Source organism: Ursus americanus, chromosome 29 (genome assembly GCF_024610735.1).
Source record: "Ursus americanus isolate L20-20 chromosome 29, mUrsAme1.1.p, whole genome shotgun sequence".
NCBI lineage: Eukaryota > Metazoa > Chordata > Mammalia > Carnivora > Ursidae > Ursus > Ursus americanus.
The window spans coordinates 8,660,599-8,672,797 of NC_142155.1; the positions used below are offsets into that span (position 1 = coordinate 8,660,599).

The 12,199-nt window shown below is 37.2% G+C and overlaps 1 protein-coding gene across 3 annotated transcripts in view; it reads left to right on the forward strand.

Annotated features, from left to right (window-relative positions):
* The window catches only part of COL12A1 (collagen type XII alpha 1 chain), a 114,797-nt gene that overhangs the window by 20,677 nt on the left and 81,921 nt on the right, over positions 1–12,199 (forward strand). For 2 of the 3 annotated variants that reach the window (XM_045803810.2, XM_045803819.2), the window contains exons 11-13: positions 143–415; positions 3,861–4,133; positions 5,815–6,087. The exons of the other annotated variant lie outside the window; for it this stretch is intronic. In XM_045803810.2, the coding sequence (XP_045659766.2) occupies positions 143–415; positions 3,861–4,133; positions 5,815–6,087 (819 nt within the window). The remainder of the gene's footprint in view (positions 1–142; positions 416–3,860; positions 4,134–5,814; positions 6,088–12,199) is intronic. 3 annotated transcript variants of the gene reach the window in all.

Genomic DNA, 12,199 nt, shown 5'->3' on the forward strand with positions numbered 1-12,199 from the left:
AATATTTACTCAGTACATTTGTCTCAGTGACTATTCCCTCAATGAACATAAGCCATTTCAGAAACATAGTCATCAGGTCCATTTTTGCTTTATAGATCTAAACATTTTAAAATGTGTCCTTTTTTTTTTTTTTTTTAAATAGCATATGTGCCTCCAAAGGATCTTAGGTTTTCTGAGACAACTTCTTACAGTTTCAAAGTTAACTGGTCTCCCGCTGGAGAAAATGTTTTTTCGTACCATATCACCTACAAGGACGCTACAGGGGATGAAGAGGTCACAGTGGTGGAGCCAGCGTCAAGCACCAGCGTCATTCTCAATAACCTGAAGCCAGAGACCCTGTACTTAGTCAACGTGACTGCAGAGTACGAGGATGGCTTCAGTGTTCCCTTATCGGGAGAGGAGACCACTGTGGAAGGTGAGATGGGGTTTCTGACTCTGTTTTCCAAAAACTAGCAATTTATTGTAGAACCAAGTTACAGTTTGAAATAACCATCTCCTCTATGGAGATGGTGAAGGCCTTTGTTAAGAGTCAGCATATATAAAGTACAGCTATTCATACGTCTCTTTAAAAAGTGAAAAAACTTTATTAAAAAGCCCCTAGATTTATTTTGATGAATTTGAGGTTAAGAGGTATAGAGAACTGTTAATAATTATGGAATTAACTCTTGAAATACTGCTTACCCAGATTTTTCTGTCCCATATTTCAGTAGTGTTATGTTCAAATACTTCTGAATTTTGTTGATTTTATCTGTGGATGTGATGGCAAATATATCACCAGATATTTTTTCTTTTTAAAAATTGTGGTAAAATACACATAACATAAATTACCATTTTAACGATTTTAAGTATACATTTCAGCGGCATTTAGTACATTCATATTATTATGCTACCATTACCACCATCCGTCTCCAGAACTTTTTTCATCTCGCAAAACTGAATCTCTGTACTCATTAAAAAATAACTCTTGATTTCCACCCCTCCCTGCTGCCCCACTGCCCCTGGAAACCACCATTCTATTTTCTGTTTCTATCAATTTAACTACTCTATGTACCTCATTGGAGTGGAATTATACAGCATTCGACCTTTTGTTTTCTGGCTTATTTCACTTAGCATAATGTCCTCAAAGTTCATCCATGTTATAGCATGCATCAGAAGTTCCTTTCTTCTTATGGCTGAAAGATATCCCATTATATGTGTATACCACACTTTGATTATTCACTCACCCATGGACGGACACTCAGGATGCTTCCACCTTTTAGTTATTGTAAATAATGATGCTGAGAACATGAGTATACAAAATTTACCAAATGTTTTAAGCATTATTTGTTTAGATATGTCCTCTTGACTGTATAGAATTGAGTACTTTCTGATACATTTCATTATATTCGACATTTAAAGGATACCAAGGAACCTGGTTACGAGAAGACTAAGACTAGGCAATTACTTGTCAATAGTAAAAGGCATGTCAATTGTTCTCTATTTTTATTGGGAATAGGTGAAGAAGCTCAAACAGATGCATGAGGAAATTAAGATAGTTCCAAAGAAGTATTTGCCAGCAGGGATGGCATATATTGGCATATCTTGCTGATAAAAGCTAGAGAATCTTTTTTCTCTCGAAGATTTTTAAAATAAGATTGATCTTTTCTTTTTGTGCATGGTTTAGGTATATTTCTACCCGAAGGCCAGCAAATAAAATAATGGCCTAAGTTGACTTCTTTTCTTATGATTTTTGTGTAATCTAGAAGTCCATGCTTAGATATTTCTGATTTTTTCTTTCTTTTTTAGGATTTATTTATTTATTTGAGAGAGAGTGAGTAGAATGGGGCAGAGGTAGAGAATCTTTTAAGCAGACTCCCTGCTGAGCGCAGAGCCCAATGTGGGGCTTGATCTCAAGATCCATGAGGTCATGACCTGAGCCAAAATCAAGATTTGGACGTTTAACCAACTGAACCATCTAGGCCCCTCAATATTTCTGATTTTCTGATGATTTCTCTGTAATGCCAAATTGTTCCTTGATGAGCCCCTGGCCCTTTTCCTTTAGCACTTTGGGATGGGGATGGGGATGGGAATATGTCTCAAGAAGAAATTTAAGTCCAGAGGGCTTTTGAGTAGAGCCAACTGCATTCATATATGCTCTAGTTTTTGCTCATTGGGCTTCAACAACAGCATTTGGTAATACATTTCCCGTCCTATTGTCTGAGTGAAATCTGAGATTTAAATGTTCTTTAGACAATAAGGAAGTTTCCAATTTCAGTACCTTTGTTAGGCTCCCAATTATTTACCGTCAACGTATGTGTCAGGTGCTGTGATAATTGTTTTCCATGGATTATCTCATTTAACCACTTCAATTTTCCTAGAAACAGTCTTTTTTTTTTTTCTTTTACTCTTGGGCAATCTAAGGTTCAAAATTACATATTCAGCTTCAAAGCTAGTAGAGGAGTTCCCCTTGATCCTCAGCTTCACTTTCCATGGTTTCAGTTGCCCACGGTCAACCACAGTCCAGAAACAGATAATTTTCCTTCTGACTACTGTTAGAAGGTCAATAGTAGCCTAACGCTATGTCATGACGCCTACGTCATTCACCTCAGTTTATCTTATCATATAGGCATTTTATCACCTCACATCATCACAAGAGGGGTGAGTACAGCACAATAAGATAGGATGAGAGAGAGACCATATTCGTGTAATTTTTCTTACAATTTATTGCTTTAATTACTTTATTATTAGGTATTATTGTTAATCTCTTAATGTGCCTAATTTATTAATTAAGCTTCATCAAATGTATGTATAAGAAAAACATAGTATATATAAGGTTCAGTACTATTCATGGTTTCAGGCATCCTCTGGACATTTTAGAATATAACCCCTCAGATAAGAGGGGGGGTGGGGAGCTACTATATTCAAATTCATCAGTTTATCTGCCTCATTTGTTCTGGCTATTTATTCTTTTTCCTTGCCATCTAAAATGAGTCATGGGTGTAAGTCCGCCAACTGTTCTTGCTTTTCTTAGGGGATACACTTTCTCCCTGAAGTGATCTACTGATGTGTTGGCTATTCAGATAAACTTCTAATTTTATGTGAGATAAATGCAGATGTATTGCACTGTGCTTTCACTCCAGTGAACTGAGAAGACAATAACCTTTAGTTCATCTTTCCTGAATGTGTGGTCCAAACGGACAATTTGCCCCTTAAATGAATTAGTAATGTTCACTAACTATAAAGGCAAATGATGTTCTCCTTTAGGCTTAATGAAAATCCCATTTAAGATTGTGAGTCTATGGACATTACCCACATTGCAATTTGACTTCAAGATTTAGATCCAGCTAGCATTCATTAAGTACAATGTGTTTGGTCCAATACATGTATGGGTCTAATTATTCTCCAAGTCAAACGATAATACAGATAAAAAAGTTAGCTGTGGAACTGACTGGATAAGACAGTCCATTCAACTGAGTAGATATGGTAGAACTGGGTGTTAGGTATTTTCCTACTTTTCTGAGAAAATCTAGAGGGAAAGCCTTGGCTACCTATATTTCAAGAAACGAAGTATTTTTATTCTTGAATATTATGTCAATATGAATTTACCATTTAACAGAGTATTTATGATTTTAAAACTTTACTATTAGGTACCTCTTTATTTGATTACAAAGTTAACAGTACTTAGTTTCTCTCTGTATATTGTAGAGTATTTGTTGTTTCAGCATCTAGTTAATATCTGGCTAAATGAATGCTGTAATCAGGTTGTTTGACAAAAAGCTGCTTTTGGATTTGTTTAGAGAAATGCTACAGTTTAGTGATCAAAAGCTTAGTTTTGCATTTTTTTTATGTAAAATAAACTTTTTTTAAAAAACAAATTTCAGTAAAAGGAGCACCTCGAAACCTAAAGGTGACAGATGAAACTACAGACAGCTTTAAAATCACCTGGACTCAAGCTCCAGGGAGAGTTTTAAGGTACCGAATTATATATAAACCAGTTGCTGGTGGAGAAAGCAAAGAAGTTACTACCCCTGCCAATCAGAGGAGGATAACGCTTGAGAACCTGACTCCAGACACAAAATACGAAGTATCTGTAATTCCTGAATATTTCTCAGGACCTGGCTCTCCGTTGACGGGAAATGCAGCAACTGAAGAAGGTAGAGGAAATATGCTGACCATATGGTAACAACCCAAACCTTAGACCTCAAGGGATCCTGTAGGCAGCTACCCAGACACTACAGGCCATGAGTCACTGTCTCAATTATCTGAGTATCTTGGACTGTAACCTTTTAGATTTGAGTTACTCAAAGTTTTGACTTACTTATGACAGCATTTATTTGTGTCAATAAAATTATCGTATGGCCTAAATATTCTTTCAAAAAATAATATTATTATTAAATATTCCAATATAAATTGAAGGATGACTATGGATTAAAAATTAAACTGCTATGTACCATTGAGACAGATTAGATATTACCTCTTCAGGAAGATTTTTAAATATTAACCAGTTTTTATTTAAATGGCATGGTTAGACTCCCAGGATAGATTCTGATATATGTTGCAAATAGTTAATGTTTAATATTTATTTCATTGAGAAAAATTAAGGCATTTCTAATTTTCATTTTATTCCCTATCTTTAAAGTTAAAAATAATAATAACAACAACATATAAGCAATAATGAACTGTTATTGAGGACTTATTTGTGTCAGGTTCTGTGCAAAGAGCTTTTCATATATTATCTCATTTAATCCATGCACAGAGTCAATGGAATTGTTAATATTATTATCCTTTTTTATAAGGAAATCAAGGCTAAAGATACTAAATAGTAACTTGAGTCATGCTGCTGATAAGCAGTGAATCTGAGGCAGACACTCATAAGGAATACCCACCCCAGCTCGGGCTGCATCACTACTTCCCTCCCAGGGGAACCTAGCTAAACAGCCTTTCCTGTGGAGACCCTTTCTTTTTCCATCTGCTTTCTTCCTCCTCTCTGCCCTTAGGGAAATCGTTACCTTCTTTTTTCTCTTTCTAGTTGGGGATCTAGGGCCCTTTGTGCTGGGTACATAAAAAGACCCAGTGACTCTTCATCTTTCTAGAGTAAAAGTGGCTAGCTGTTGTGTGCCCAGTGGAGAGTGTCTGGGCTCTCTCCAAGGGTTGGGTGACTTGCAACCCTTCAGAGATGACATGACCACTCCACCAGAAAAGTCATGAAATGCTAAAAATCGTAGTTGTAAAGAGGTAGCCCCTGAGTTTTACCCAAGGCAAGGCCTCCCTTGGGCTGTTTCCTCTCTTTTTTTCTAGGGATAGCATTTGGTCATTTATTATTTTTATCACATCAGTGTATTTCCTGGCCATTACGTTTAGAAGGTCATAGCATTATGCCAATAAATCTTTTTTACTGAGGCTTTCTTGGAGGCGTTGAAACCTACATTGTGATACTAATCAACATATTTACAACTTGTAGCTCTTTGTTCCACTTTCAGAGAAAAGATTGTAGTTTTTAATGTCAAAGATAGTAACACAAAAGATACTAACCTGTGTAAACACAAGAGAGGAACTGGATGATTTTTGCTTTGTTTCTATTCACACATAAGTCCCAGTTTAGAAATGTTGAGGCTCTGTTGGCTTGTCAACAGTTACAATTGCTGCAGTATCTCTCAGCATAGAAATTTGATGCAGCTTGCGCGCACGCACATGCACGCGCACGCACGCGCACGCACACGCACGCACACGCACACACGCAGACACACGCACACACGCAGACACAAAGCAACAAAGTGTTTTTGAAGTCATTTTATTAAATAATGAATTTCAATGTTGTTGTTTTTTTTAATGAAGTTAGAGGGAACCCAAGAGACTTAAGAGTTTCTGACCCTACAACATCAACTATGAAATTATCTTGGACCGGGGCACCGGGGAAAGTGAAACAGTATCTCGTCACATACGTCCCAGCGGCAGGGGGTGAAACTCAAGAGGTCACTGTGAGAGGACATACGACCAGTACTGTGCTGAGAGGATTAAACGAAGGGACACAGTACTCCTTATCGGTGACGGCCTTGTATGCATCTGGGGCCGGAGATGCCCTTCATGGTGAAGGAACGACACTCGAAGGTAATTACTGTCATGTTTTATAGAAATCCCTGAGTTGATTTGTGATTGCATTTAGGAAGCTGAAAATGTTTGCAGAGAATCAAATCTAGAAATGTGCTATCCTTTCTCTTAAAAGGAATTTGTATTGAAAAGTAAGCAGCTACAAAACTGCGTCTTATTCAGAGATGTAGAATGTAAGCAACTGTAAAAAATTAAATTTGATCAGAAAGAGGTGTATTGGGGAGCTGAGTGCATAAGAAGGCCATAGAACTATGTTCCTAATGCCATGGGCTGGGTAAGTGGAGAATAGGAGTGTGACAGTCGGAGTAAGAAGCGACCTTGGGAAACACGTGTGGAAGAAAAGGATTTGGGTTGCCCACATTAACACAGCGGTTTCCATCACTTAGGAGCAGACAGGAACACTTTGCTGACTCTGAGGCTCTTCTCATTCACCATGCATAAAACCATTTAGCTTGAGAAATGTGAGGATCCATGTTTCTGCTTTGTTTGTTTGCTAAATGACCTTAACATTCAGTTCTGTGTTAGAAGTTTGAAGTTCGTGCAGTATTTAGCAAGAACCACCAAGACTGGGGCTATGTCCTTTGTCCTCCAGACTTAATTGTCAGAGGGCTTCATATTTCTTAGAATCTTTGGAAATATAATGGCAGCTTCCATTTAACTCACTGCAACTACAAAGTAAGTTGTGTAAGAGAGAGAAAGCCACAATAAGAATGTTGTGATATTAAAAAAAAGTATCAGTGATGGTTACGATAATGTGTCAGTACTGTAGTTGGGGGCCTAAATGGGAAATCAGGATTGATTCCTTCTTGTTATCACCATCTTTTATATGACCTATTTAACATATTTATAGGAAGAAAATGAATCTGAAGTATCTTTTGTGATGTGAAGTCACAGTGAGTTTAGGTAAAATGTCTGTCAAATTTGGAGGATCCTGGAGTTTGGAGGTTTGTAGATGTTGTAATTAATAGGGACAAGGCCCACAGGAGGCAGTTTCATTAAAACTACAAGATTAGTCAAGAATTAAAAACAAATAGCCAAAAAATATTTTAATCAATTCTATCTCTGACAGTAATCAAGAGTTTAATTCTAATAGTCCATGACATTTATTTTTAAAAGAGGACTTAAATGAAAGATTAAATACCAGTGTGTAAAATACTGATTACTAGAAGACTCCTGGTTTAACTACTTAGCCATGTGACCTTGCAATGGCTCCTTAACTCCTCCGAGCCTCAGTTTACCCATCTATAAAGAGGGGATGATCATTTCTTCCCCTGCATCCCAGATTTACTGTGGAGATCAAATGGGACACTGTAAGTGAAACTTTCTGGGAACTGTAAAATACTATACGTATATAAAAATTCATCAGGAGGAAATGACATTCACTTTAGAATTGATATCTAAAAATATGGCTTTTGTAAGTGTTTCAGAGATATTGATTAGCTACACTAAAGTTTTGAAAATAATGAGAGGTGGAAATGGAAATTGCCTTAATTACAGACACCTAATCCAAACAGTAAAGCATGTGATCTTTGTATCTGGAGAAACATCCAGAATTTCTGACAAGTTTGTTCTTCTGTTTTGACCTTTTGAAGTTCTCTTTCTCTTGTGCTTCCCAAAGGCTTTCAACATAGATTGTTTATAGGATTTTTTTTAAGGATAAACTTTTGAGCTTTTGTTTTTTCTGGAATAATTGTAGATTATTCATGTTTGTGAAAATTTCTCCCTTGTAAGGAATATCTTGGAAATATTTTAATAGTTTTGCTGTTTCTTGTACCTGTTAACCTTCCAATATTCTTCTGCATTTTCTTACTTTAAAAATATATTCATAGTCAGAATTTTCTTGGGGTTAAAAAATTAGGCATTTTTGCTAAGAATGATATATTAATCTTTAGAAAACAAAACACACATTTTAATTTAACAGTAAACACATTCTAATAGGCTTTGATTTCTCTGGGCCAGGTGTATGGCTAAACTGTTTCTAATTTTATAGTTTTGTACAAGTAGTATAGAAAATCTACCAGCTTGTATGCATGTGTGAGTGTGTGTCCGTCGTGCATGCGCACACACACACACACATTTGATCAGAAATTACCTCCAAGGGCGATACATGGGGAGTAAAATTAATCTGAAAAATTACTGTTCTTCACTTCCTGAGACGGAGGGAAGTGAGATGATTAACTATAGTTAATTGATAACTAAGTGGTAATAACACATTTTTTCCCCATTTACACCAAAGCTCTTTACTACATAAAATGCTGTCAGCCTGATTTTATGAACATATTTATCCCATCGCATTATGTGTGGTAAACTTGACAAATATGTGAAAGCATAGTTGTGACTAAATTAAAATAGTAGAAGATTTTTGCCCCTGGTTATTCCATTTCATTTTATTGTATTAACTCAGCCAAATCCACATACCATATACAGGAATAGGATATGATGGTAAATGCAGGGAATGGAAAGCCAGAAACAGAGCCAGGCAACTGCTTTTGAGGGCTGCTGTTTTTCTAATCTGTTTTTCTCTTGGGAGAGAAGGTGGTAAGAGCAGACCTTGAAGGAATGTTTCTTCCATCCAGAGGCATGGCTCAGGTGGCAGGCGCATTGTGTAGGTTGAAAATTTTATAGATAGCCTCAGGTGCATTCTATTCAAATCAAAAAATATTAAAAAAATATTTAGTGTGGTCTGCAACCGTCCCTAACTTGAATCTGTTTCCTAGTTTGTTGAAATGTAGCCAATGATCAGAAAATTCCCCTGTCCCTGGAAGAGAGATTTATTAGCATTGGCATGGAGGAAGTTGATGGTTTGCGCTAGTACTGTATGAAATAGAATCACAAAGACAGTGCTTATTACTATTTCAGATCCAAACTTTAGAGGAATCTGAGCACAAACTATTAGGTTTGATTTATTTTGTCCCCCCCTCGCCCAGTTGTTGCTGTCAAAATAGATTTAATGTAATTACTAAAGGACGGTTGTACATGTAAGTGTACTTTAGGTCGTGATAGAACTTTTAGTTGTCACTGTTAGTGTGTAGAGAGAGGAAAACCTGCTCTTATAAACCTTGAAATGAATAATGCCCATTTTAATTCTGAGATTTACCACAAATGAATGAAAATTTCAGTTTGGGAATAACATGGTTCTTTTTGTTTTTGACTATTGGTTTTTGGCTATGGAAAAGATGACTTTTCAAAAATTTCCTTTGTTTCAGTTGCTATAGCAACCTGCCAATGTCTTAGACCCGGACAGCTTCCTGTATATCAAACCAAGTTCACTCAGCTGACATTTTGTTACAGTGAGGTTTTTAGCACATCACAGGAATTCCTCTGCATGATGTTGAGTAACATGGGGCCTCTCCAAGACAGACTAAATAAGGTCTCTGTTTCCCTAGATTTACTGCTATCGCATAATTTGAAAAAATCATACATTCTGGGTATAACAACGCTGAGGTTTCCAGGGAATTTTAGCACAGTTACCAAACAGCAATTCATATTTCCTTTCCTGTGCATTAATGGCTCATCGGAGAAATATCTAAATCACACTGGAGACATAACAATTATGGAAGAAATCTCATACAGGCTTTGAGGTTGAAGGGTGATTTAATTGTTAAGAGGTTTTCAAGAACTATGTATTGCTTAATGTAGTTGTTGCTTATCAATAGTGAACTTTGTACTTTGGAATGGTGGCTCTGATTCACTGGGGTTGTAAATCAAGTGTGTTTCCACATAAACGTGGAAGCAGGTTTTCTGTATTCTGCTGTGGAAAATTGGATGACTTTTGAGCTGAGCTCTAACGGAAAAGACAAATTGATTTAGAAGAGGATTTACATTACATTTTCAATTTAACTTCTATTTTTGAAAGTGGTATGTGAAACTCAATGAAAGCCGACTGGAACAATTTATACAGTTTCATTTCATTATGATTAATTTTTCAGTTATCATCATTGGCTAATTTGTGTTATAATTATATTTGAATTGGATGATGATTTGCTTTTCAGAAAGCAAATGGAAAAGGGCTAAGGAAATGTAGGAAAGTTACTTAAATGAGGCATTAGTTCTTTGGCCTTGTATGTGGAAAAAAGTGGAAATCAACCCCTTGTGGATGTTCAGATCATGAGAAATGCACCTGTCTAAATTACTTCCCACAGTAGTAGCTCAGAGATGCATGCAAGCAGGCATGAGAAAAATGCCTTTTGAATATACCTAAATATGGTTTATAGTCAGAGCAGAAATGCTGAGTATCAAAATTTCAAAAAACTGATAAATTTTGTGTGTTTAAACGTATGACAGAAAAGGATGCTATTCCTTATAACTATACTGGTACCATACTGGGGAGAATAGGTAACTGGGAAAACTATTGAGAAGGATAAAGTTGAAGGCACACCATCATTATAGAAGAGGACTTATTTGAAAAGACTGCCAGAAATTCTCTTACCAGAAATAAAAGTAATATAGAAAGCATAGGCATATACCCCAGAACAGCAGAAAACAGGTACCGTGAGATTAAATATTATTGAAAACAATGCCACTTACGTGAAATCCTGAACAAACTGAAACATCATAAAAAAAACATTTATAAGTCTTGGGGCAGAGCAAAAGAGGAACTTGAGGAAGTTGGAAGCCTTTGCTAGAGCAGAAGTGGATCCAGGTTCTGGGTAGCATAGTGACAAAGGGGCAAAAAGACTACTGGATTTGGTTCCTATTCACTGGACCTGTCTATGGCTTCCCCTGTTGAGATACAGTAATGCCTCCTGCAGAAAGGCTATAGGCTTGTCTTCTGACATCTTTCCTTTCTTCTTCCTCTCTCTTTCCTTTTCCTTCCCAGATTCACTAAAAAGAGACTCCCAAACCCAATCTAAGCAAACCAGGCCAAATAATCTCTTCCTGTGTTATGGATGTTCAAAGTTCCTTAGATTGAGGACAAAACCTACAATTCAGTATTTTAACCCAAAGCAAATGCCTGGCTAGATAACACTTGAATTGAACTTCATTCATAGGAGAATGTGATCAACTCTTGAATAAGAAGCATGTGTTGAGAGCCATTTCCTTTTGAAACAGGATGAAGGGAAGGAGAGAGCAGTGAACATCCCATGTGTGTTATGGGATGGAAAGGATGTGATGAGAAGATCTGATCAACTTCTCAGTTCTCTGAGGGTCAGCCTTGAGACAGTCTACTACCTAGAGGCCAATTTGTCATGTGTGGTCATAAATCCACACAATGTATAAACCAACAGATCGTCCCATACGGTGTCCCTGGGCCCAACGAGTTTGATCAGTTTTGCCCTCACCACAACCGTCTTTATTTTGAAGGAGCCTCATTTCAGAGTGAAAGCAAGCATGAGGGTTTCTTCCTGCACTGACCAACCACATCTTCCAAATAAATGCCTCCCTAAGGCCTCAGAGAGAAATAGCAGAAAGAAGGGGAAAGAAAGAAATTAGAAAAGAATAAAGAATTGTAGGGGACTAAGAATAAAGAATTGTAGGGGAAGGAGAATAACAGAGATTTTTTAAAAAAGATTTCATTTATTTATTTGTCAGAGAGACAGCACAAGCAGGCGGAGCGCCAGCCAAAGGGATAAGCAGCTCCCCACTGAGCAAGGAGCTGGACATGGGACTTGATCCAGGGACTCTGGGATCATGACCTGAGCCAAAGACAGATGCTTAACAGACTGAGCCACCCAGGAGTCCCAAGAATAATAGAGATTTAAAAGATTTTTTTAGGAAGTATCAGTGCTTAGGCGTATCTCCAGATATTCCAATTTAAATGATTTGGGCAGGGCCCACTCTTTGGCACCCCCGGTGATTCTGTGTATCCTATCAAATCTGGTCCCTTTATTTTGCCCCAGGGCCCTAGGAGGTGACAGCCTGCTGGTGGTCTGCCTGCTCAGCTGGTTGCACACCAGGTCTTAAGACCAGCTTGGCCACTTCACAGCCTGCCAATTTTATCACAGGGTACAATTCAATTGCTTCATTTTTTTGTAATCCAATATTTGTCCAAGCCAAGATTCCATTTAAAAAATATTTTTTAAAGGGTTATAGGTCTGATAAAATTTACTTGTCATGAATACATCATATTCTCAAAATTCTTGGGTGTAATGCAGCAGCTAGAATACCAAAC